This window comes from Lonchura striata, chromosome Z (assembly GCF_050655825.1).
Source record: "Lonchura striata isolate lonStrDom1 chromosome Z, ASM5065582v1, whole genome shotgun sequence".
Taxonomy (NCBI): Eukaryota; Metazoa; Chordata; class Aves; order Passeriformes; family Estrildidae; genus Lonchura; species Lonchura striata.
Genome location: NC_140740.1, coordinates 20,056,088 through 20,083,619, shown reverse-complemented (window position 1 = coordinate 20,083,619; position 27,532 = coordinate 20,056,088). Strand labels below are relative to the sequence as shown.

The window sequence follows — 27,532 nt, the reverse complement described above, 5'->3', positions numbered from 1 at the left end:
TTTTGAAGCTTTTCTTAGCTGTCTTAATTTATCTATAGTTCTTGCTAAGTAATAATTAAGGTATTTTTAAACAAAGAACTTCTGTGATGACCAGCCTTTTCAGATGAGATTTTTCATATGGGAAGTAGGGGCAGCCTTCAGTCCAGAGAAGAAGGTAAGGTTGTGGTGGTAGGGAGGTCACTTCAGGGATAAGTGTCAAGTTTGGATGATGGTCACTGGCACCAGGCACAGCACTGTGATTGTCAGACAGCTCCACAGCAAAAAGAAAAATCCAAGGCTGAGCCAGGAAGTCACTTGATGGATCCTGGTCCAGGGTTAATATGAAAATTTGTACATGAGTATGTTAGAATGTAGACACAAGAGATCCTGCTGTGCTCATTGCTCATTTAATGGCAGATCCAAGTTGGAAGCCTGTACCTTGTGGCTTCTAATCTTTTTTGCATAGGCTGTTTTATCATGGAATCACCAAATAAGCAAAATTAGAAGGAACCTATGAGGATCATCAAATCCAACTCCTGGGCTTGCATAGGATGCCCCTTGGTGTTGTGACTGCTACTCTGGGGAGCCGCTTCCAGTGCCCAGACACCATCTGCTGTTTTTGAATATTAACCACCATTTAATGTATTAGAGCAATGGTAGCAATCTGGCCAGTCATGCAGGAAAACAAGGTCAGATTCAGCAATCAGTCAGTCAGTCAAGTGACCCTAATTTTGAAAACTTGGCTGGAGAAAAATCAAATATAATGGTGTTTTTAGCAATAGATGGGCTGAATCAGATTGGTTGCTTTCTAACTTGCAAGTTCTTGAGATTCTGGTCTGATTTACACTGTGCCTGTTAAAAGATAGTAAGTATTGCCAGTCTTCTAAGTACTGTCAAAGTATATCTGGAGATACTCAAAGTACCATCTCATGGTACCTTGGGACTGTTTAATTTCATCTACCCATTGGATTTCGTTAGAGCTGCCATTGTGCACTACAACATGATATGAGATTCTAGCAGTACTCCTCAGTTAACAGGGTCTTTTTCGTCTGAGCTGCATTTGTATTCACACAGTCTGACTTCATGAAGGTGAAAGAGAGGGCGTATTTGGCATGCCCTTTCACTTTTTGGTGACTTAACCACTTAAGCTTGTACATACAGACCAAAAACCCACTTGAAATAATGGTTCATTTGTATTCTCTGCTGTGAAACATATTACCAACAGCTTGGTGATATAATTGAATTTTAGCATTAAGAGCAATATAGTGAAAATTTAGCATAAATTTTAGCTCTGGAGTTTTCACCTTGACTTTTTAAATAGTATTAATGCTTGATGATTCTGGAAAACTTGCATACATTTCTGAAGGAAAGAAGAATGTCTTCATATAAAGTATTTAAAATGTAGCCTCATTTGAAATAACTAAGAAATTTCTATTAAATCAGATTTCCTGTTTGAAAGAATAAGACTGCAAATGTATTTGCTTTATTACTTCAGACTTTTGAGTGAACTCTTATGTCTATTGAGTTCTGAAGCTGAATTATTTTTGAATTTAAAACGTCACTTTGTAAATGCTTTGTTTATCTGTTTATACAATTTTAATGGCAGATCCATGTTTACTATTAACTATATTTTTATTTTGGGTTAAAATGATAATCTATACATACTTCCATGAAATTTCATACTTGTTCTTGCTGAATAATGTCCTTTCACCTGAATTTATGTGATATGTGCTTATTTACCTATTTCTATTTTTTCCTTGTTTTTTGGGAGCGTGGTGGTTGTCTTCTTTTTTTTTTTTTTTTTTGTTGGTATTTAACTCTGATAATCTGATTAATCTAAAAATTCATCAGAAATAAAGTTTGATGCGATTTTTTGCTAGAATAGTCTTTGATTTGTATGTGTCACAACTCCCAATGTATTTATCTGTTTTTATCATTACTGTGTCAGATTGATGAAAAAACACATAATGGAGGCATGTTGAGTGTATTTTTTTTTTTTGCGTGTTTTTTTTTTTTGCTGGTGCAGTTGTGAGCAGACACAGAAGTTGTCAGTGAAAGAACTCCTGGAGGAGGGCTGGGTAGGGCATGTCATGAATGGGCCTTGACATCCTGAATTGGTCATGGGGTCATTTCTCACCAGTGAGGATTGTCCACTTGCTAGCCTTTTTCAAGAGGAAAATGCCAAGGAAGGAGGTGCCCATAGAAGGAACATGATTGTTTGGAAAGGGAAAAGAAAACTTTCTGGTGCTCTTGTTTTTATTGTTGTCTAAGACTGGTACTATTGAAATTCCAGAAACTAGCACTTTCATTCATTCCCCTACCGCTTTTCTTTCCCTCTATTCTTTTTTCCTTCTTTCTTTATCTGTTAACAGGGTAGAGACAGAAAGGTTTGTCGTGTACTTTGGGTAAGTGCAGTGAACTGTGGTTTGTCTTCAATGAATCAATGCTTTGTTTTATGAGTGGCTAGTTTGAACAGAATCTGTCAATAATTTCTTTTCCTCTCAGGAATCATGTCTTCTGCAACTCTTTGGACAATGCTCGGTTTCGCTTTGGTTTTTAATTTGATGGCATGGGTTTCTGGCTTGAAGCTTTATTTAGGATTTGTGAATTATGAAAGTTACTAATGCATGACTCAGTGTTTAATACCTGCACTTGATTGCACTATTGTCATAGACTGCCAGAAATACAATTTGTCCCACCTAAATGCCTGAGTGGACTAGAACTGTAGAGAAGTTTTCAGTTGAGCAGTTATCTTTTTTTTTTAATGACCTCCATTTAGTTTATGATAACACAAGTTTTTGTGTCTGCTGGCTTATTTTTAAAATATGCAATAAACATGACATATTACCATTTAAAATAGATATTTCCTGTTTGTTCATTGGAATTTTCTTCCAGAAAACAAGAAAGATGAATCTGAATTCATAAGCCAGCATTTAATAAGCTATATCAAAGTCATCCATCTGAAGGTGCATTCTTTATGCATTTTTCAGCAATAGTTTTTCTTGCATTTTTAATGGAATGTACTTAAAACAATGTAATTGAAAGTTTGTATCTGAGGAAATGAATGCAAGAAATACCAGCTCTCTTTGTTTTGGATCACTCCTTATGTTTTGATCCAAATATAAAGTAAAGCTAAATGTGATTTTAAATTTTTAGTATACAATTCTGTTTCTTTTTCTTTGTGTTGTGTGCATGTGTGACTAAAAAGCCTCAGAACTATAAGTTGTAAAAATAATCAAAAAGCAAAGGTATCTCAGGAATGAAGGCTGGATTTTCTGCAAGTGAATGAAAAACTCTGGTGTGTCTTTCCTAATTTATTATATTCTATTTAGGTAATTCTTTTCATAATTTATTCGTAAAATTAGTCAGGATTCTGATGTCCTTCACACAGATATGTATTTAGTTACTAAAAGAGCCATCACTCAAAAAATCATCACTTTATTTCCTTTCCCAGGGTCAGTGTGGAAAATCACATACTGAAATATGGGTTTACTACTTGTGAAATCACTATTTTGGAAAATGATGATCCTGGAGGAGTGTTTGAATTTTCTCCCTCTTCCAGAGGTCCCTACAGTATCAAGGTAGCTATCTGAATAACTTTCCTTAATCGCTATAGAAAAGTAAATCTTAGCAAAGTGCAAGTAAAATGCTGAATTTCCTTTTTTACAGGAGGGAGATTCTGTAGAACTGCAGATTGTCCGCAGCAGAGGGAACCTTGTTAGGCAGTTTCTGCGATACACTGTAGAACCAAGGGACAATAATGAGTTTTATGGAAGCACAGGAATTCTGGAATTTAAACCTGGTGAAAGAGAGATCATAATTACTCTTTTGACAAGGATGGATGGGATTCCAGAGGTAGAAATAAAAATTTTCCTTTCTCCAAATTGTGTTCACATCATAACAGTCACTTATTAAAATACAGGAAAATATATGGTAGCAGAATGAGTATGTAATGCTTTTCTAGGGAATGTGTTCCCAGTCTTCAAACCAGGGATGCCTGGATAACTAGAAGGTATATTTGGCATTAATAGGCCTCAGTGGATTTTTATTTTTTGTAAATTGAAACTTAATTTATTCATCTGAGCTTTTGGCATCCTTGGCATTCTGTACTATGGAATACCACTGTTTAATTGAGGGCTGTACAATAAATTGCTTTCTTTTTGTCTCTTTTTGTGGTAAATACCTCAGTGACCCTCAGTGCTCCCTGGTCTACACTAATATTTGCTGTATAGATGCAAAGATGCAATACTTGTTTTAGTGTTCCATGGTGCATGTCTTGTGAGTGTTTTTTCAAGTCATATTTGAAATACAAAGTCACATTATATTAATAATGCAAGCTGACAATTTTTTTTAAATTAGCTTAATGTCAGGGATTTAAAAATCTTTACTTTCACTGTTACAGATGACAAAGATGTACAAAATCATTGTGCATGTAGAAAATGTGTGTAATTTTCTTTTGTTGAAATTGCCTCTTTCTTTCTGCTGTTGAAATTGCCTTCTCTTTATTTTGTTGAAATTATTTCTTTCTGCTGAATAAATCTTTTTATTCTGACTGTGTTTCCCTCTTCCAGCTGGATGAGGCATATGCTGTTGTGCTCAGTGGCTACAGTGAAATGTCAGGCAAGCTGGGGAATGCCACAAGGGTAAATATAACCATTTTGAAGAATGATGATCCACATGGTGTCATTCAGTTTCTACCTGATGAACTATCAGTAACAATAAAGGAAAGTAAAGGAGAAATCATCTACACTGGTAATTCTTTTTATAAGAGTACCTGCTTTCTCTGCTGTCTGCTCCTGCAAGGCTACTTTTCCCTTTTTCACCTTCGTTGGACAATGCCTGACTCAGAAGTTTCCAGGGGAGTATGGTATGATGAGCAGTGGAGATTAGTGCAGAGGAGGATGGGCCTAGAAGTCTATTAGGGATCAATCTAGTTAAAATAGAGCTAGAGAATATTACAGGAGGGACAGAGAATTTATGTACTTGCAAGGTACAGCCTGGTGATAGCAGCTCTGCTTGGTGAGCATAAAGTGCTAAGCGGGAGAAGAATGAGCTAAATTTTCATAGATGTGACTTCAATTTAGCTATCTCTAGTGTATCAGCAGATACACTAACTGTATCTTAACTGCTGTAATGGGCTATTATTGTGTGACTTTGTGTAGGGCACTCGCATATTAGTTTTGCAGGAAGTGGATTTACTTATTGTTTCCCCTTTCCTTTCCTTTCCTTTCCTTTCCTTTCCTTTCCTTTCCTTTCCTTTCCTTTCCTTTCCTTTCCTTTCCTTTCCTTTCCTTTCCTTTCCTTTCCTTTCCTTTCCTTTCCTTTCCTTTCCTTTCCTTTCCTTTCCTTTCCTTTCCTTTCCTTTCCTTTCCTTTCCTTTCCTTTCCTTTCCTTTCCTTTCCTTTCCTTTCCTTTCCTTTCCTTTCCTTTCCTTTCCTTTCCTTTCCTTTCCTTTCCTTTCCTTTCCTTTCCTTTCCTTTCCTTTCCTTTCCTTTCCTTTCCTTTCCTTTCCTTTCCTTTCCTTTCCTTTCCTTTCCTTTCCTTTCCTTTCCTTTCCTTTCCTTTCCTTTCCTTTCCTTTCCTTTCCTTTCCTTTCCTTTCCTTTCCTTTCCTTTCCTTTCCTTTCCTTTCCTTTCCTTTCCTTTCCTTTCCTTTCCTTTCCTTTCCTTTCCTTTCCTTTCCTTTCCTTTCCTTTCCTTTCCTTTCCTTTCCTTTCCTTTCCTTTCCTTTCCTTTCCTTTCCTTTCCTTTCCTTTCCTTTCCTTTCCTTTCCTTTCCTTTCCTTTCCTTTCCTTTCCTTTCCTTTCCTTTCCTTTCCTTTCCTTTCCTTTCCTTTCCTTTCCTTTCCTTTCCTTTTCTTCTTTTTCTTTGTTTCAGCTTTGCTGACCTTTTTCATTTTGAATTGTGCTTTTCTGGAAATGCACACTGACTGTACATGTTTACATTTTGTAGCCTCTTACAGACTTGTAAGAAACCAAGGAAACTATGGCAATGTTAGTGTGTCCTGGATTGTTGACCCAGTATGTACCAATGACATCTATCCAGAACAAGGGACAGTCTTCTTTGATAATTTGGAGTTTTCAAAAAATATCACCATTTACTCTCTACCAGATGAGGTAATAATATTTGCAGTATTTTTGTGTAAATATGTGGAGCAAAGAGGAAGAGCTAAAACATTGAAACTTAAGAAGCAGCTCTGTTTTTTAAGAAACTGATATTTTTTTTGAGAAAATCAAAATACTTGGATAAAAGTGAATTTACTTAAGCAAATCATAAAAAAAATTGAGACATTGTGCATATCTGTAAACAAAAAAGTTAGGATCTCTCAGTAGTCATATGGTTAAATTATAATAAGTAAACCACTTTTTTTTAGCAAGTATCCTAATGTTATCATTGTAATGATGATATATTTGAAGTAAGATAAGAAAGAATGAGAATAATTAGTAATAAAGGAATCAATAAATAAATATAGCTGTAAAAATAAGTTACATCAGCATCAGGAAACTGCAAGATAATTTTTGGATTATCTGTATAATAGTAAAAATGAGGGTATTTATTTACAAAGATTTCTGACTGATGATTATTTTTGTGTGAGTGCATGAACTGTCATTTTTCTTCTCTCTTAACACACTTATGAATCAAGAAATAAACAACAACATGCAGGAACCCTGTTTTATTAACCTCCTCAGCTGTTCATTTTAATTTCTTCATTGTTTCATATGCAAAAAATTAATTTCTTAATACTTTGTCATTCAGATACCTGAAGAGATGGAAGTATTCATAATCAGATTATTCAATGCCACTGGTGGAGCAAGATTGGGCAATATTACCAGTGCTTTTTTACAAATTACAAGGAATGATGATCCCATTTATTTTGCAGGTTAGATATTACTAGTTTTAAATTTGGAATTCATATTCTACCCCATACAGATTTTATTGAAAGAGCGGGTTATTAAAAAATGTTAATCCTAGTGGAGCTTTTCTTTGTTTTTGTTGTATTGTATTTTCCTTTTTTTTTACTTAACAATTTTCTCTCATTTTATGTCATTATTTTTGTGGATGGCTCTTGGATTGGTTAGATGGCTAAGGACAACAATATTCTCTTCTACCTGCAAGTATTTCGTATCCTGAACTACATGTGCCTTCTCTTTCCCTGAGGTGAAGAATCCTCTTACAGGGGACTAGATGAGCAAGCTGCATGCAGGAAGCTAAGGCTTGAACTTGAATTTGTTACCTGTGTGTTTTCAGAACCTCTGACAGTGAGCATTACAGAAGGGAGTGCTGCAAACTTTACAGTCCTAAGGAATGGATCTGCTGATACTGTTGTTGCTGTTCAGTATATTACTGTTAATGGAGATGCGACAGCTGAAGAGGGAGACTTTGTTCCCAGTGGAAAGGAGAGTTTCATTCTGTTTGATGTTGGAGAACGAGAGCAGACCTTGTCTGTGTATGTTAATGATGATGATACCCCTGAAACTGATGAAGTATTTTATATCTTCCTTTTGAATTCAACAGGTAAAAGCAATGTTTTCATGTATATTTAGTAATCCTTTTCTTTTTTCTCTATTTTTTACCACCTTGTTCTTATCATAAAGCAATGTAAAAATGCCAGGCATTATATTAGTAAGACTTGCATAATTTCTATAAAATTTCTGTGCAGTGTGATTGGATTTTGATCTTGAATTGCTTAATTGGAAACAAAAATTAATATATAGCTGAAACTGTCCTGCAAAAATAACTTGAGCTGAAATCTCTTCCCAAATGCTCCAAATTAGATGGGGTTTTGACTCAATAAGAAAATACAGGTTAAATATAAGAAATAGGTATTTTTTCTCGATTATCTGACTATAATGTAGTTCATGTGTTTCCCAAGGCCAGCTAGAATTCACTCTGATACTCAGACAAAGCCATACTTCCTCCTTCTTAAATTTTCTCTTTAGTGCTCTCTTTCTACTTTACTAACTTTGTTCAGGATCTGCTGGTATCTTCTTTTACCATTCTATTGGAAACATGTGATAGCTTTCCTTCTTTCACACATTCCTGCCAGGATGGCCAAAATACAGAATATTTCTAGATAAATTCCTGAAAGAGGGAAAAAATGCAATTATTATTTTTCTTTTTATTATCTGTTGTATATATTGGCCTTGATTGTTACATCCCTTTTGAAAATTACATTGGACTGTTGTACCTCTGAAAAAATACAAATAGAGGTACTTGAGGTTAAAACCATAAATGGGTTGTTCACTTTGGAATAAAAACAAGTCTAATGCTTTTGAAAAGGGTGAAAACTAGGGTGGGAATGGAAACATAATGTACCTTTGTGGACATAAAAAGGTATTGAAATGTCCCTACTCTGCTAATATACATAAAGAAATCCTATTAATTTCCACCTTATTTCACAGGTATTTTGTATTTTTTTTCTTTTCAGATAGGCTGTGATATGAGTATGACTAATCTCATGGAGGTTGCTGTTGTCTTGTATTTAGTTAAAGGGCATATTTCTACTGTAGGTCTAAAGGAGAGCTGGGATCTCTGAATACATGTCTTTTTCTTCTGACTTGACCAATCGATCAAACAAGAAGTACAGCCTCTCATACAGTCCTTTATTTTCAGGATTGCATCATCTCTGGTCATGTCACATTTTTCTTAAAATTTGCATTCTTTATACTTGCCTTAGATGCTATTTACATTTTTAACACTGATTTGTCTGTTACTGAATATCTCAAATATTAGTTTGCACTGATTGCTTTATCACTGCTTGTTTCTTTCTTTGCATGAAACCTATTGATGTGAGAAGAAAAAATACATTCAATTTTAGAGTTAGCTCCATTTCTGATTCCAGTTTTGATTAAATTAATCACCCTCTTTTTAGGTGATACTGTTATTTTTAATGCTGGAGTGGCTACAGTTATTATTGAAGCAAATGATGATCCTAATGGAATTTTCTCCTTAGAACCTATAGAGAAGCTAGTGGAAGAAGGAAAAAGTAATTTTTTTTTGTAAGTAACTTTTAATTAATATCGTTGCCCCTTTTTTGAATGCATGTATGTGTATCTTAATATGTGTGTTATTTTATGGAGAGTACTTTGATTTAACCTTATTTTTTGCATTGCTAAAATTTTTAGAAAAATAGCTCTGCCAAATTTTGGATTAAATTATTTACAAACATACTGGGGATCAACAAGACATCAAATATCAACTCTTATATTATCAAGTAGACTGTGCATATTAAAGTGTACAAAATTCCTGGTAAAATATAAACAAGTAAGATTGCAGCACAAGGAGCTTTTTTGTATCTTCATACAAATAAGATTACAGCATAGGTGTTTTTGTTTAATTTTCATGAGAGTGTAGAGTCAGAAGGACCAAGATGAATGAGCAGAATATAACCTGGATAAATAGAGAAGTAAAAAAAAATATTTTCAAAATACAGTTAAATACAATTATGTGGTCAATTTCTTTTTGCACCCCCCCCCTTTGAAATCTTACCCTGCAAACAACCTATTTTACTGTATTCTTTCTGTTAGTTTGTTTATCTTCTATCTGTAAATTGCAGATAGTAAACCATACTCAAAGTCCAAATGTGCTTTTCTTCTAGGATGAGTATATTTTTCCCTAGTCTGACATGTAGGTCCTGGGATGTATTCAGGAAAGGGAAGGGTTAAGAAATTAAGTTTGATGTCATCTGACTTTTTTATGTTCCTAAACTCAGAATGTGGGTATAAATTGACAAAAATACTGATTTTCAATGAGAAAATTTTGGACAGGGTATGAAGACACAATATGGTTCACAATAAATGTGACAGTGTGAACAGTTAAAGAAGAGGCTTTTAAGCACTTGTTTAATTATATTTTATATATTCTTAATTAATTTGATTGTTTTAAGTCCTGGAAATAGATGCTGATGACTGTGAGTTAGATCTTTATGCTTGTGTTGCACATCTAAAAAATTAAAATATTTGTTAAAAGAGTACATTAAGTATATATTTTGTGGTTCGTTTTATGTTGCTCTTTGAGGATTTTTTGGCCCCCAATAATTTTTTTTTTCAAATCGATGGTGTGAAGAGTGATGATATGAACTAAACACATTTGTATACAAGCACTTTATGGAAGCACATGATTCCAAGGTCACTAACATCTTACTTTGCTTAATTCTTATTGCTATAATATATTTACTGGGAAACTGTCTCTTCTATACCCCCAAAAGGAATTTACTTTTGTTTAGTACATAAGAAAAGCGTCAGACTGGTTTATCACCTAACCAGTGGGAACACCTACACAGCAGCACTGAGCACTGAGCTTTTATGAGAGTAACTGGAGTTACTGCAACAGTGCTGCAGCATTGGAATAAAATGTCCTGTTTAAGAACAACAAAAGGAACCTTTAGAACCTAAACTACTTGACTTAATTAATTTTTCAGACTTGTATAATAATGCTTTAAACAGCTATTTTAATGCTTTTTACCACACAAACAGAAATGGTCTTTTTGTATGCAAAAATATTTTGTTCATAAAGGAGCTTCTTTATGTTCAGTTTAGTTCTTCAGTTTTTATTTATAAAACTTTTTGGAAATTGGTGAAATTATGTTACCAGATAACTATGCAAACAAATAAAAGATTTTTTTGTATTTTTTCAATTCTTAATATGGAATAATCAGATTTGTGAAGGACCTACTATGTAACTGTAATTAAATACCAATTCAAAAAAGGTTAAGGCATCTTAATGGTTAAAGGATAAAATACTTATAGTTAAATACCTTCTCTTTCTTCTCTAAGAGTGGCCAGTTAACACAATTTTAAATGTTAATTTGCTGAACTATACATTCATTTTATATTTTTAAAAAATAGAAGTGCAAGACAAACTAATTTTCATCTAAACAGCGCTGTTTTGCATGGACCTTCATTGATTACTTTCTTTCTAAGACATCTGTGGTATACCTTGGTGAAGAATTATATTGTGAAATTGCAGGCCCTGCAAGAGGATTGTTCTATTGTTCATGGTTCTGGTTGTTATTTGTGGTTATTTAGAACAATGCATATTATATTCCATCCAGTAAGGATGATTAGTCCGTGTTTTCCATTGTTAATGGAGAATGCTGATGCATGTCTGCCAGGACATTGACTCTTTCTGTATCTCTGAACAGGATTTTGAGACATAGAGGACACTTTGGGAATGTCTCATTAACCTGGCAGCTGTTTCATAATGACTCTACACTGAAGCCAGGAGAAGAGTTCTATGAAACTTATGGGACTGTGTACTTCATGGATGGTGAAGGATCAAAGCAGATATTGCTCCATGCTGTTTCAGATAAAATTCCTGAATTCAATGAATTTTACATTTTAAAATTGGTGAATGTTTCAGGTACTGTCTTCCATATAACCATTCCCTTCCTATCTGGTAGAAAACAATTATATTTAATCAATCAAAAAGAAATAATCCTACAAAGTGCTTTGCCTTGATACCTATGTCATCCTATACTTTTCTGGTGACATTTTAGGGTTTTTTTCTCTATTTCTCTTTAATTTAGATATATGAACACAGTTTTGGAATCTGGCCTTTAAAAAAGATACCTTTTAGTGATTTCAGAGATGTAGAGCCTTCTGTAGAGCTGACAAAATGAAGGTATAAAATACCATAATGGAGATTAGCTGGTTTGTTTTCTTTTTTTCTAGAAATTTCTCCAAAATACAAATAGTTACCACTTTATAACACTTTATTACAACTGCTACAGGCCTACTACTGAGTAGAGTTCCAAACCTCCTTCCACCTCAGTATATTTATGGTCTTGTGTGCTGAGATACAACTGAAAATATGTTGACATTTCTGTAAGTGAAATCCATATGTGTGTACAGAAGATTTCCTGTTTAGTAGTGCATGGAGTCTCTAAAGTCACCATGGTCTTCTTATTCTGAAGAAGTAGGTGACCAATGGCAGGACTTAGGAGCTGTTTTAGCACACAGCTGGTTACTGATTTTGCAGGGTAATCTCTGCTTATTTGGAGGCAGTGAACCAAGTGTTGCCATTTAATATTTGTGTAAATCTTGGAGTACAATGAAAAATTAATTTTACCTTATGTTTTTCAAATGAAACAAAAGCAACTTATCTCATTACTAATTCAGGAAATCTGAGCTAATCTTGTTTTAACTGAAAAACAGTTATATTCTGAACTTAAAAATAACATTGCTTATTTTCTATGAAAATGTTCTCTATAGTATTTTAAAACCAATATAGTTAATTCATGTAAAACTTAAATTTGGAGAAATTTTTAGGAGTTCAGAGACCCTTTAAAGAAGATTTAGGCCTATTTAAAAAGGTATTTTGTTTAAACATTTTAAAATACTTAGTAACTTTTTTCAGACCAGTAACTTCTACTCTCAACTTCCATTATATAGGTGGGTCTCCTGGTCCTGGTGGGCAGTTGTCTGAAACAAGCCTTGCTGTAACTGTGATGATCCCTTTCAATGATGACCCTTTTGGAGTCTTCGTTCTAGATCCCGACAGTCAGGACAGAGAGATAGTAGAAGATGTTCTTTCTGAAGATGATCTTTCCTATATTACAGACTTCACCATCTGGAGACATCAAGGCACTTTTGGTGCTGTCCGTTTAGGTTGGGAAATACTGTCCAGTACGTTTCAAGGTGGATTACCGTCAATGGTAGACCTCTTGTTGCTGGGATCATTTCCAAGTTCAGTGCAATCTCAGCCACACATGAGACGCCATCACAGTGGAACAGATGCTTTGTATTTCAGTGGAAAAGAGGATGCATTTGGAATTATTGGTCTGGAATACCCATACGAGGGAAATACTGCAGTAACTAATTTTACATTTTCAGCATGGTTAATTCCTAATGTTAATACTGATGGTTATATAGTTGAAAAGGATGATGGTAATGGAACCTTATATTATGGTGTGAAAATCCAAACAAATGATTCTCACATTTCTATAGTGCTTCATTATACAGCATTAGGGTCCTATATGACATACATAGCCAAAACAGCAGTCCTGAAATATCTGGATGAAAGTACTTGGGTTCACATTCTGATTACTCTGGATGAAAGTATAATTGAATTTTACATGGATGGAATTCCAGTTCTAGGAGGAATTAAGAGCCTTAAAGGAGAAGCAATTGCTGATGGTGAGTCAATAGGTTGTGTTATTCTTCATATATGAAGTTTTGCAAAATATGGAAGAGTCTAGCTCCTTGAAAGATATATGCAAGATTCTGAAATTATTATATCTGATTAGTTAGTTAAAAGCAATTCATAGAAAATTCTAGGAATTTTCAAAAACCATATAAATGGAAATAAGAGCTGGGAAATTTTCAAAAAGCATCAGAACTGTACAGGAATATTAATTTCAATAACTTGAAAATAATGATAATTATATTTCTATATGTATGCTTATAGATATATAACTGTACTTATAGTTATATATATTTATAATTAAGGTTTTGATTAGATTTGCAGTACTGTGACTAAGAAAGAATCTTTTCTCTTGATTTCTGAAACAAAATACAATAAGTTTTTGAGTCTAGTTGTGAATTATATTACAGCTAAACCACTACTTTGTAAGCAATAGAATGTTTAGGGTTTAGATTTACTTAAGCGTGTATTTACATGGTATATAAAAAATTTGCCCATATGTTTAATGATGTTCCAAATAACATTAGCATATGTACTTCAATTCCTCTAATTTGATATTCCCAGATGTGTCTTAGTCATACATAACCATTATGGATGTTTACACTCAACTAGCATAGCAGTGAGCATCACAAGAATTCCTTTGCAAAGTCAGGTATTATATAGTGGAAATACATTTATGTTTACTCTTTCTTTTGCATTTCCTCACCCTTCCATGTGCTTTTTTTTTTTTTTTCATAGCAGTAATCTCTTCCTTTTCCTTTATTTCTCTTCCCATCAGTTTCACAGGGTTTTTTTTTTTGTTTGTTTGTTTGGTTGTTTTTTTTTTTTGTTTTTTTTTTTTTTCCCATGGGGATAGGCAGTGCATCATTATCAAAGTCTTGAGTGCAGGCTCCTCTGTAATCAAAGAAGGAAAATTTAAAAACATGCAGTGATGTTAAATGCATATAATATCTACATGCATATATGTGCACAAACATAAAGCTCTGTCTGGAGATATATATATAAGCTAAGTATAATCTAAGGATTTAATCTCTCATCTTTTAATGCTGGATACTATAGTGGGTACTGTAGCCTGGCTTTTCTCACCATCCTCTACCTTGTGTCTTGGGATCAGTCGCAGTTGTGGTTACTTGTTTCTAGAAGTGACACTCAGTGTCACATTTCCTTCCAAAATCATAAAACAGTTGAAGAGATATGTTCTCTATGTTATAGAGAACTATGAACTACCAGCTTAGTATATTTTTGAAAAAAGGAACTGTCATCCTCTGATTTGCTGAGTAGAATAATTTTTCGGAGAGAAAGAAATGATAAAACAGTTTAAAAAAGTGCTTGGAACTGGTCTACTTTTCTAAGCCCCTCTTCCAGTGCATAAGGGCACAAGCATGTCCTGTGTGGCTAATACTCTGATCATCAGAATGAATTGTCAGTCCTAGCAGAGGACACATTAAATATACAAAGATACAAAATGTGTAAAGCAAGTGTTTGGAAAAACAAAATTGATATGGGCTGCAGCTGGCTCTGAATATTTTAATGGAAAGAGAGAAGTTTCCAAGATTCATTAAGATAAAGGATTATGACAACGTGCAGATAGAATTAGTAAGTTGAAATACATGAACAATCTAGGAAGGAATTATTTGACCTGTAATGATCTACCTGTAACACTGAGATGAGGCTTCAGGAGCCTCCCAGTCTCCATTTCAAGATCAATATGATTACTAACCCAGGGACGGTAAATAAGTTATCATAGATTTTTAAATAATTACATATATTAGTTATTTTGAAAAAAGCCCCAATAACATAAGAAAAATTCTAACTTTCTTCTCAGGTCCAGGAATAGTGAGAATTGGAGCAGGAATCAATGGCAGCAGCAGGTACACAGGTTTAATGCAGGATGTAAGACTTTATGAGAGAAAACTGACACAAGCAGAGATCTATGAACTCCATGCAACTCCTGCAAAGAGTGATGTACACCCTGTCTCTGGGTATTTGGAGTATCGTCAAGGAGAAACCAATAAATCATTCATTGTTTCTGCAAAGGATGATAAAGAGGAAGAAGGAGAGGAGTTATTCATCCTAAAGCTCATTTCTGTGTGTGGTGGAGCTCGAATTTCAGAAGAAAACACAACAGCAAGATTAAGAATACAGAAAAGTGATAATGCTAATGGTTTATTTGGCTTCACTGGGGCATGTATTCCTGAGGTAAGATGCTCATAAGGAAAACTACAGGAAAATTGTAGACACAATCAAACTAATGGCAAGGCTAACTAACCTTTGAATGGCCTTATTCTACTTTTTAAATTTTTATAGTCAAAGTTTTCTAGAATTTGGAATTGTGTAAATTCTGTTTATACAGGCTCAGTCACTCTAGTATCGCCACTATTACTTTTTTAAAATCCCCACAAATTACTTTTATTAAGAAAATTTACTTTATTATATAAACTGAAGACTAAGGCTTAAAATTTCCTAGAATAATTTTTTTTCCTCTACTTCTGTAACTTCTGAGGCTGTAACCTGATGTTGTCTTGGAGAGAGTTCATTTTCTTCTTAGTATCTGGTACAGGTCTGTGTTTTGGATTCAAGATGAGAATAATGTTGATATCATAAGGATGGTTTGGTTGTTGCTAAGTACAATTTCACCTGAGTCAAAGACTTTTCTTTGTCTCATGCTCAGCTAGTGAGGAGCTTCACAAAAAGATGGGAAGGAGCGTGTCCAGGACAGCTGACCTGAACTGGCCAAAAGAACATTCCACATTACGGAATGTCAAGTCCAATGTATAAACTGGGCGAGTTAGCTGGAAAGCAGTTGGTCATTGTTTGGAAATGGGCTGGGTATTGGTCAGGATGTGGTGAGCGACTGTGCTGTGCAGCATTTGTTTCTTTTGGGTTCTGTTCCAGTCTCCCCCTCCCTTAGAATTAAATCATCATCATTTTATCATCATATTTGATCTGCATTCTCTTAATACTGGCTGGAAGGTACTGGTTTAAAACATAAAATTTTTGATGGTGGTGACCACCATATCTGCAGTATATAAACTTGAATCTTTTTTTGAGGGGATTGAAATAAACATAATTAAATTTTAGTTTTTAATCATTATGAGGGATACATGATACTAGTTTCTATTATTATTAGATTATTTTGGAAAATAAATTAATAATGCTTTACAATTTGGGAGCTCTTATGACCTCTTAAGTGCATCCTTTTTATCTGAAGTCCTTATGATGTGTTTGAAAAAAACAATCTTGCCTGACTGGTAGTTTTTGGTTCAGTTCAGTTTACTTTCCAGGTGACTACCATCTGCTACCGTAATAGATTCCTTCAGTTTCCAATGCTACTGATAATTCTGTGATGTGACAGATCAGCAATCAGCCATGAAGAAAAATTTAAAATTTATGTGGCATGTTAATTGTTTCACCTTTATCTTATAGCATGGTCATATCAGTAGTTTAATTTTCTTATGTCTGTATCTGTTCGTTAAGCAGTTGAAGGCATGTTCAGTATCTGCATTGTGCTATACAGCAACTCAAATTTATTTAATGCTTAAGATAGCTTTAGTCATTCTGATAACTTTCAAATAAAATTATTTTCTATTTTAATTTGTTTATCATAATTTTTTTAATGCACATTGCCAGTATCAATTCCTGATTTGTTCCAAATGTGTGAAATTGTTGCTGCTAAGGACATGTTCTTTATGAAGACAGAATTGCAAAGAGTACTGTAGAACAAAAAGTTCTTCAGTTTTCCCTGAATCATAATAGTATAGTTTGATTTAAATGTATATTTTTTTTTTTCATAGTGTTTTTAGTCAGGGAAAGGATGAATCTAAATATTTCTTAAAAGAATTGAAATTAATATAAAACAGTATAGTATTTTGCTTTTGATATACACATTTTAAACACTGATTCTGTTTTTGTGTCCAAAAGAAACAACAGGGTACAGTTACTGGCTGACCTCAGGGAGATGCCAGAAGCTATTTCAATTTCCATGAAGATTGCTCTGACCACCATCGACATCAGTTTCAGCTTCCTATCACTCCAACAGTGATGAAAGCAACATGACAGCAATAAAGAATTGCTGAACATTTGAATAGCACTAGAGAATTCAACTTTTTACATTTATTCCTTTGATTGACTTTAATCATAACAAATATGTCAATTTCTTGCTTTCTTCCAGGCTGCTGATGAGGGTTCCACTATATCCTGTGTCGTGGAGCGAACAAGGGGTGCCCTAGACTATGTGTATATAAATTACATTATCTCACAGGTTGATTCCAGGGGCATTAATTACTCTGTTAGCGATTTTTCTAACAGCAGTGGCACTATCACATTCCTTCCTTGGCAGAGATCAGAGGTAAACCCTACCTTCCTATTAAGTATTCATCCTGTCCTTTGCAAATGTGCTGGAAAACACCTTCTGAGAATGCTTGACTGGTTTTCATACTAAAGAGTCTTTTCTTCTCCTGGCTTTTATTACATTTTGCAGGGTTTTTTCCATCTTTGACATCTAATGAGTGATAAGATAGACACCTTTATATCTGTGTGCATCTCACTTCAGGCATTACTGTGCACGCATGAATGCTTAAATGCAAAGAGTTGCATATAAAATATGTTTACATTTATGTTTATATTAGAGCTTATGCTATACTTCAAGTATAGGTAGCCCTGGCCTTGAATAATGGATCCAGTGACTTCTGAAATTGGAATATGATCAGGTTTTGATCTGAGCTGTGGAGATCAGTTTTATCTCCACAACAATGAAATGGACAGTCAACTTTACTGCTGTAATCAAATGTCCTGCAACTGTTAGCCACATTCTGTCTATTTTCATTTATCTATTTTTGTGAATTTTACCCAAGCCCACAGCATGGGAATTTCACATTTGTCTGAAAAAGAGGTGTGGGGCCACAATACTGTAGGAAGTTCATAAGTGTTTTCTATTAGTGTTTGTTAAATAGAAGGGTGGATCGATAGTAGAAAATACAAACTGTCTTTAATTTTGCTTCTGTCATTCTGTTGAAGTCAGTAGGGACTGAGTGAAACCTACTGACATAGTTTGAAAAGATCCCAGGGACTTAGAGCTGTGGATTTGATCCCAATTAAACAATGTAAATTATTACAGCTTGGCAAAAAACTTGTGATTTTTGGAAAACAGTATGCTCCTGGCAGTTTATTCAGCTTTAATTCTCTACTGAAATGTATTACTGCATTACATGCAGTCATTTAAAGTTAAATTTGCCAAGCTTTTCCAGTCTGGCAGCATGGATGAGTCCTGACTTACTTTATAAAGCAGTGGAAAAGACCTGGTGAACCCTCTTGCTCCATTGCTATGTGGTTCAATATGCAGTCTACATACAGAGGACCTAATGGTCATGGCCCTAAGAAACAGACTGGGAGCAGTTGCTCTTCAGGTGAAAAATCTTATGAGAATTTCCACTGACATTTTTAAACTACTCATTCCCATTGCTCTACATCAGCTACCTAAATTTTTTTTCCTATATATTTGTCAAATCTTATCACAATAGATAGGAAGTTGAAATAGTCTGAGATTAATATTATATCTTATGTACAGCAGATTATTTTACATGGTAGTATGATCTGTAACCTCAAGTGTCAGGTGGGATTAAAGCTCACTTCATGTGCTCTCTAAATTAGATTAATTGCTGTAAAGTCTCTCACATCTTGGTAAAGATGTTTTTGCAATTGGTATTCTAAGCTTATTATTATAATTATTATTATAAGGTTAAATTATGTGGAGGGCAATAATGTTCTCTACATTTCTTTCTGAACTCACAGCAAATACAGCTGATTGACTAAAAACTGTTTAAAAGGGTCATAAAACTCTTAAGGAATGTATGTTGCATACTTTGATTTTTCCATGATTTTGTCCTTCTCTAGGTCTTAAATTTGCATGTTATTGATGATGACATTCCGGAGTTAAATGAGTATTTCCGTGTGACATTAGTCTCTGCAGTGTCTGGAGATGGAAAACTAGGTTCAACTCCTACCAGTGGAGCAAGTATAGATCCAGAAAAGGAAACTACTGATATCAGCATTAAAGCCAGTGACCACCCATATGGTAACAATGTTGATGATGCAATCTTATTGCAGATTCATGTATACTTCTAGCTCAAGAGGTAAAAAATTTGCTTAGCCTAGACAGATGAGGAAGCAATTGCACTTTATCTAATTTGAGATTAATTAATGATTTTTATACAAGAATAAAAGTCAAATTACTGACTCTTGAGAATGCTACAAAAAAGGAATTAAAGCTGCCTGGACCAAACATGGGATCATCCCCATTTGCAAGAAAACCACATTGCATGTTGTTGATTTTATGGTAATTTTTGTGAAATGAGAATTTGTAACAGAGAGAGATATTTAATCATGCCTATTACTATACCAGCTAGTACCCAATATTATGACATTTGGGTTCTTTTGGGAAGCGTTGAATTCATTCTTGTGAAATGATTTTTTCAGACTAACATGAGTGAGAGAGAAAATGTACATACTACATACCTGGAAATAGCATGATTGAGTTCTAAGGGCATCTTAATATGTTTAAAATGTCATTTTTCGAATATAGATATTATAAATATTTTTGGTTTTTATTTTTTTTATTTTTATTATTTGAATTTTTTATGAGAAGCCATGTATATAATTTTTGTCTTTCAGGTCTACTGCAGTTCTCAGTGGGGCCACCTCCTCAGCCCAGTGATGAAATGATTCTGCCAGCCTCTGCTGTGCCCCATATCACCATTAAAGAAGAAGTTGGACACATCAGATTATTGGTAGTTCGTGCACAAGGACTTCTTGGAACAGTTCTTATGGAATACAGGACAGTGCCAATTACAGCTTTCAGTCCTAAAGATTATCAGGTATGGCTATTGCAATGATGTGTAATTATTTTAGAATTTAATTAAAGCTATTTGTCCTGGAAGTAGCCATCAGTTTGAATATTTTTAGCTCTGCTGTGATTCTTTTCACAGAAACAGTTTATTATGTTGTAATAGATGCATAATAATCACTATGATCCCTATAAAATCACTATAAAGCTATAGTGGTTTCACTATGTGCATTTTGCCTCCTTTCTGTGCATCATGTTGTGTTTCCTGGGAAAAGCCTCCGGGTTTGATTTTGATATCCTTAAGAAAATTGTCAGTGCAGCAAGAATGGATATTGTCTATTGTTTCTAAGTATATCAGACTTCATATGACCATGCAGGTGCATATGCAGGTGAAGATTATATTTGTACTTACTAGGATTTGTACATCTGAACATTTGTAAATCTGTTTTCTTGTCTGACTGCTGTGTGCAGAAAAACGTAGATAAATGAAGATGCTCATAATTCAGTGAATTTAGACTGCTTTTACTTATAAAAAAGACTCAGCAGATTTTTAAAAGTTGAAGTGAAGAAAAGTAGATGTTTTGATAAAGAGAAAAAGAATTGAGGTTGTATTTCTTTTTTCATTTGGATGAAAACACTAAACTTGAACAAAACTATGAAGACCTGTCATATTTCAGGCTGTTTGGGGCTCAATGGAATTTCAGCCTGGAGAAAGATACAAGTACATTACTGTTAACATCACTGACAATTCTATTCCTGAACTAGAAAAAACTTTTAAAGTGGAGCTGTTGAACCCAGAGGGAGGAGGTAAGGCACATATATCAACCCAGTGGTTGTATTTTTGTGATCTTTATTCATCCCTTGAAATCTAACCTTGTGAACTATTTCCATGGTATTTCTAAAAACACACCCTACAGAAAGCAACAATTATTTTTAGGGAAAAACTGTCCTTCAGATGTTTTCTTAATCACTGCTGTAAACAATCAGATCTCAAAGAAAGTATATTACTACCATGCATTCAAAGGCAATTGCTGCTTTTTAAATTACATCATTCCATAGCTGATAGGGAAATAAAATAATGTAAGAAATTTTTTTTCCTTCAAGTTTTCAATATTTAAAATTTAACAGCCAAAGTTGTGCTTTTTATCTACCACTTGAGTGAAATTGGAGAAATGGCAATAAACTGGCTCATAAGCTATTCAAATTGATTATAGCATTAGAAAATTGTGGGTTTTGAGATGCCTGGGGAGTTTAGCTGAGTTGGAGAACTAGCTAGAAGCTAGAATAAATCCTGCTGTGTGACTTTAGTCTTAAAACAGTTGGCAAGCATCAGTGCTCCTGCCATGTAAAATCAATTTTGCTTTACAGAATTTATTTGCATTTAAAAAAGATTTTAAGGAGATTCCTTCTGGTTGGAGGAAATGAAGTGTTGAGAGCCATAAAGTGCCATTTCTACTGATATTAATTTTCAAAGCAATTTAGAATTGCAAGTGTGATACCTTCATATCATATTAACATGTATAACTGTGCTGAAACATAGCACAGTAGTGCTGTGCTCAGATTCTTTTGATAAAAGTTTGAGCTTTCATGCATGTGGACTTTTTGGTCAACTAGTTGTTTCAGTTAAACAAATTTTCATTTTTTTTTTGTTACAAAACTTACAGCTAACTTTGGTAATTTATTAGATGTAAATACCTTCTGAACATAATCTTTTGGAGCTTTTCAACACTTCTGCAAGCACAAAACTTAGAATAAAGGCTCCATCAGTTAAGCTGTGAAATTTTTTCAACTTTCTGACACAATTTTTTGATTTGTTAGAAAATATTAGAGAAAGAGCATTTCACAGAGTCTAGACACTTCTTCCCTCTCCTGCTTGCCCATTTCTAATTTCTCTATTAGGACTGATAAAGAGGGAACACAGAAGGAAAGGGAAAAAAAAGATAAAGGAAAGTAGTATGTGTTTTCTTTCCTTCTGACTTCCTTTTGCTCTTTCCAATTCAATAAATTAAACAAGAGGTGGCATATTCAAGCATATCTGGCTTTTAGCAGAAATACTGTATACTTTAATTTTGAAAATTTACACTTTCCTAGAATACACGTCTGTCTTTTTGTGTTGTCCAGAAATGTTTAAATTACTTTCTGCTTTCCCTTTATTTATAAATGTATATATGTGTATATATCTGTATGTCTGTCATCTTAAAGTTGCTGAGCTCTTTAGAAATGATGGAAGTGGTAGTGGTGATGGAAACATGGATTTCTTCCTTTCAACTGTCCCTCAACATGGTAAGATGTTTTGATTAATCCTATATTTTATTTATAAGTATAATAGCTGTCATAAATTATTATGCTTGATACAACTTTCTTTATGTGTAGTTAGAGATTAATTTAGATTTAACATAAAGTTTTAAAAAAATTCTTTTCCACTTCAATTTAGGTGTAATTTCACTAGCAGTCAGTGTTTAAGGTAAAGTAGAATACAACAGGCTCTTATATAATTAAAACTATATTGTTGTAAAACACAATATAGTGATTTCATAATTAAAGCTTACAAAATTATCTTGGTCTGAGCACTGCCAAATTCTCCTGGGACAAAAAAGCAAAGGTACTTTTTAAATTGAAGGCAATTTTAAAACTACTTGATTGTATACTTTGATACTATATGATATAATATTCTATGTATAATTTTGCTCTTCATGGCAAAAATACTCTTAAAGAAAAGTCAGTTGTGTTAGATTTTTTAATGAAATAATTTGATTTTTTTCATTTTTCCTCTTTCACTTCTTCATGTTTCTATATATGTCATGATATGGAGAAAACAATGGTAATTTAATATTGATAAAAATACCAAATTAAGAAATAACATAGAATATATTGGAAAACCTGTTCTGGTTGGAAAGCAAAACCAGTGAGAGACTCAGAAATACAATTTATTAGGAAAAGGGAAAAGAAACAAAATCCATGCAATAATATAAAAGAAAAACCACTGACAGAGTCAGAATCCAACCTGACACCCCTTTGCCCACCATGTTGTCAGAAGTCCAGATTAGAGTGGCTGCAGTCCTCCTGGAGTGGGAGATGTGGTTCTGCTGGAGCAGTGGTCCTGTAGAAGGGTCTAGTCTTCTTCTGAAGGTCTAGTAGAAAACCCCAATTTGTTCCTCTTGGAAAGATCTGGGAAGGCTGCTTCTCTGTCTAGCAATCCCAGAATATATCTAGGTGGGAATGTTTAGCTCCTCCCCACTGGGCGGAGCATCTCACCATGGGCTGATGTCATTCTGAGTCACTTGGTGGGTCCTTGCTCACCTGTTAAACAGAACTGGCTCCTGGAGGGAATTATCTCTGAGTCACATGTGGAGATATTGATGAGCCCATTAACAGGAGGTAACGAAAACTACCCAGAAGACAACTGCTACACAGATAGCAATACAAAACATCTTGCTCCTCAATCTGGGACAAAACCCTATGCGTTTAGGTCCTCAAATGAAAACCTGCAGATGTAAAAATGTTATGCCAATAACATATGCCATATGCCCATATGCCAATAGAGTAATGTTTTTCCTTTCCTTTCCTTTCCTTTCCTTTCCTTTCCTTTCCTTTCCTTTCCTTTCCTTTCCTTTCCTTTCCTTTCCTTTCCTTTCCTTTCCTTTCCTTTCCTTTCCTTTCCTTTCCTTTCCTTTCCTTTCCTTTCCTTTCCTTTCCTTTCCTTTCCTTTCCTTTCCTTTCCTTTCCTTTCCTTTCCTTTCCTTTCCTTTCCTTTCCTTTCCTTTCCTTTCCTTTCCTTTCCTTTCCTTTCCTTTCCTTTCCTTTCCTTTCCTTTCCTTTCCTTTCCTTTCCTTTCCTTTCCTTTCCTTTCCTTTCCTTTCCTTTCCTTTATTTCCTTTCCTTTCCTTTCCTTTCCTTAAATTTCCTTTCCTTAAATTTCCTTTCCTTTCCTTTCCTTTCCTTAAATTTCCTTTCCTTAAATTTCCTTTCCTTTCCTTAAATTTCCTTTCCTTAAATTTCCTTTCCTTTCCTTTCCTTAAATTTCCTTTCCTTTCCTTAAATTTCCTTTCCTTTCCTTTCCTTAAATTTCCTTTCCCTTTCCCTTTCCCTTTCCCTTTCCCTTTCCCTTTCCCTTTCCCTTTCCCTTTCCCTTTCCCTTTCCCTTTCCATTTCCTTTCCATTTCATTTTTTATTGTTTTCTTTGACATTTTGTTTCCATTTTACTTGATTCCAGGAATGGTTTCCTTAAGTGCCAGACTCTTCTCTCTGAGCAGCAAGTTATGTCACCCAAGACAATATCTTTAGAAGTAGAATTTATTTGACTCGTGGGGTTTTTTAGGTTATATTTTTCTTTCATTCCAGCTTATGCAGATACGATCTGCATTAATCTTGTCTTTCCTCTTATACTATGGTTTACAGTACAACTCCTCACTATCTTAAATGATGCTCCATTTTCTTTCATTAAACTTGTAATTTTATTTTTGTTCCTCTCTTAAAATAATACTATTTTTTGTTGCATAGTTCCATAGAAGGATTGAGAGGATCGCCTTACCAAAAGTCAGGTCCTTTTCTATACAGGGGGTTACCATGCATTTAAAAAAGAAAAAAACCAAAGATAAACAGCACAGACACTTCATACTCTCTTTTGTATTTTTGTAGCATATTTCTTCAGCTGCTTTCTTTCATGTAAGAAAACATGAGAGGTAAAAATAATCCATGTTGCAACTCTCATTTAACAGCTAGCTTGGGAATTGCATCCCATATCCTTGTGACTATTGAGGCTTCTGATGATGCTCATGGTGTATTTGAGTTCAGTGCTGAGTCCCTTTCAGTGAATGGAACTGAGCCTGAAGATGGAGATAGCAATGTTGTGCTGCAGGTTAGAAAGCTTTGAGTTTCATATTGCTGCATTGAACTCTTCTCTCTGTTTTTACTGGTGTTCTCTGATGCTTTTGTCATTAGACTATGGGGTTTATAACAACTTTGTAATGAACATTTGTTTTTCAGTCATGTAGTGTTTGCTAATGTATATTATTCAGCTTGAAACTAAAATAATAATAATAATAATATCCAAAAACTTAACCTCTTCTATTAATTTAGCATCAAGGGGCTACTGTCTTAAAATAAGTGTTGATAATACAAGTTCTGCAGGGCTAAGGTATTAAAAATTACATGTTTTTAAAACACAGACATATCTTTAATTCATCATTTGCTTAATTGCATTTCACACTTCTGTTTCTTTCTAATAGAATAAAAATCTGCACATCTTTATATGTTTTTCTTAGGTTGTGAGAAGTCATGGGACCTTATCTAAGGTGACATTGCATTGGATCATAATCTGCGATCTCACCAATGACCTGATCTCTACCGTTGGGAATGTAACTTTTGATGTTGGCCAAGTGAGAGCAAATATTACATTACAGGTTTCTCCTGATGATGTTCCCGAATTGGATAAAATGTTTTCTGTCTTGATCATCAATGTCTCCCTTGGTCGTCTTGGATATCATACTAATGCAACATTAACTATTTTAGCAAATGATGATCCATATGGAGTCTTCATCTTTTCTGAGCGAAACAGACCAATAAAAGTTGAGGAAAAAACAAAAAATGTCTCTCTGACAGTTGTAAGATGTGGTGGTCTCCTTGGTACAGTAATGGTGAAATACAGAACTATTGGTGATGAAGAAAAGTTGCCCTTTCTTCCACCTGACATTGTCAGAGCAATAGAGGGAAAAGACTATATGCCTGTTACAGGTTATGTGATCTTTGCAACCAATGAAAGTGAGGCCACAATATCCTTGCCTATTTTGGATGATGATGATCCTGAGAGGTCAGAATCTGTTTTTGTGGAGCTAAGCAGTGTTGTTTTAATCAAGAAAGTTCAGGATCGGCCAAGTAAGTGTCTTATATAAAACCTACAATTTAACTATAAAGGTTTGTATTTATATGTAACAGGAGAAACTACAGCAAGACAAATTAAGAGCTCTTTACCTGGTATAGATAAGATATCTTTTAGTTACCTGACTTGTGCCTGTTGACATTTCTTCCCTTTGGCACTATTTTATTGGAAAAACATGAGTATTTGTATTTCTTTATCCATTTTGCATTGTCTTATACAAAGTGTTTCAGGCCAAATATGTTACAGTGTTTGTTTGTGCACTAATACCTGCTTATTTAGCATTATTTCTGGAATTATTTCAGTAGTAGGAAATAACTAAGCTAGTTTTTAAAATTAATATACAAAAAAGTCTTATTAAAAAAAGGTGATATAGAGTTAGTGGCATGCTGCTTTCTTAGTGTTGACAATTTTTACTTAATTTCTCATTCAGATAAATTCAGGTCATTACAGCCTGATTTGCACTTCAGAGATTCTTGGCATGTCTAATTGTTGCCTTTGCTCACAGATTAAGGGGTAACCTCAAATATAATTCCTCTTGGAGTTGAAATCTTACTTATATTTCATCATATCAAGAGTAAAACTGAAATTATTCTGAACTGTATTGATCTTAGTATTAGTCTTATGCTTAAATAAATAAATAAATAAATTCACAATACTTCATCTTTTAAAAAAAAAAAATATGGCTTGTATGCTCCACAACATAGTAGAATAGTTTCAGATTTCCTGCTAGAACAAAATTTAAACACATGTATTTTGATGTGGTTTGTAGTTATGCTTTGTCCAATTGTAAAAAAAGATAATTTCCTTGAAAAGTAGAGACAGCTAAACTCACATATATGCCTACAAACTATATAGCCATGAATAGCAAGCATTTCAGGTTATTGCTCACTAAGTTTTCTTTATATTTCAGTTATAAATTCTCCTCGACTTGGTTTAGTGGGTGAAACAATAGCTCATGTGATTATCAATGCCAATGATGATGCTTTTGGAACACTTCAGCTTTCAGCTTCAGCTGTGCGAGTTGCTGAAAACTATGTTGGACCAATCATTAATGTGACCAGAACTGGGGGAATATTTTCAGATGTTTCTGTGAAATTTAAAGCTATGCCAATAACTGCAACAGCTGGTAAGAAAGCAGAATAACAGAATTATGGAGTCTTTGTTAAAGCTGAAACAAAAAATGTGTAATGAGTTGCTCTGTTATTTTAAAAGTATGAAAGATAAAGTAGTAAGGCACTGACTGTGCTTAGCAAGTATGAATCTAAGACCTAGTGGAAAATGTAGCATTTTCAGTGGAGGACCTAAAAGGTAAATGAAAGAAGGAATTGGGGTGTTTGTCTACTTAATTTGTTTGTTTAGCATACCACCACTTCAATGCCCCCTCGCCCCCCACTCCCTAAAATGTTATAATAGTATATGCAATAACAATTTAGTCCCATGTACATTTTAAACCCATCATCTATTGCTTAGTTGAGCTTATTGGAGAGGAAGTGAGAGCTGGGGACTTAGCTGTAAATCAAACATGGAAAAATCTATCCAAACCCAAGGAGACTTGAACTTCTGAAAATGGAACATAAACTTCTCCAGTTGGTCCCTGCTGTAGAGAAGGTACATAAAGAAAGGAGAAAAACTATGAAATCTCTAGGATCACTTAGACAGCTATAAATTGAGTGCACTGTATTTCAGCTATGT

General features: G+C 34.3%; 1 protein-coding gene across 8 annotated transcripts in view; it reads left to right on the top strand.

The window, feature by feature from the left end:
• Positions 1 to 27,532, top strand: part of ADGRV1 (adhesion G protein-coupled receptor V1) — a 253,088-nt gene that overhangs the window by 28,991 nt on the left and 196,565 nt on the right. For 5 of the 8 annotated variants that reach the window (XM_085566953.1, XM_085566955.1, XM_085566954.1 and 2 more), the window contains 19 exons: positions 2,352 to 2,384; positions 3,434 to 3,560; positions 3,649 to 3,834; positions 4,551 to 4,731; positions 5,931 to 6,094; positions 6,735 to 6,858; positions 7,227 to 7,493; positions 8,851 to 8,977; positions 11,122 to 11,339; positions 12,371 to 13,114; positions 14,947 to 15,320; positions 17,293 to 17,469; positions 19,014 to 19,194; positions 19,791 to 19,993; positions 20,640 to 20,769; positions 22,165 to 22,245; positions 24,681 to 24,820; positions 25,227 to 25,836; positions 26,751 to 26,966. In XM_085566953.1, coding sequence (XP_085423079.1) covers positions 2,352 to 2,384; positions 3,434 to 3,560; positions 3,649 to 3,834; positions 4,551 to 4,731; positions 5,931 to 6,094; positions 6,735 to 6,858; positions 7,227 to 7,493; positions 8,851 to 8,977; positions 11,122 to 11,339; positions 12,371 to 13,114; positions 14,947 to 15,320; positions 17,293 to 17,469; positions 19,014 to 19,194; positions 19,791 to 19,993; positions 20,640 to 20,769; positions 22,165 to 22,245; positions 24,681 to 24,820; positions 25,227 to 25,836; positions 26,751 to 26,966 — 4,283 coding nt within the window. The remainder of the gene's footprint in view (positions 1 to 2,351; positions 2,385 to 3,433; positions 3,561 to 3,648; positions 3,835 to 4,550; positions 4,732 to 5,930; positions 6,095 to 6,734; positions 6,859 to 7,226; positions 7,494 to 8,850; positions 8,978 to 11,121; positions 11,340 to 12,370; positions 13,115 to 14,946; positions 15,321 to 17,292; positions 17,470 to 19,013; positions 19,195 to 19,790; positions 19,994 to 20,639; positions 20,770 to 22,164; positions 22,246 to 24,680; positions 24,821 to 25,226; positions 25,837 to 26,750; positions 26,967 to 27,532) is intronic. The other 3 variants (XM_085566958.1, XM_085566959.1, XM_085566957.1) reach the window with 1 other exon arrangement.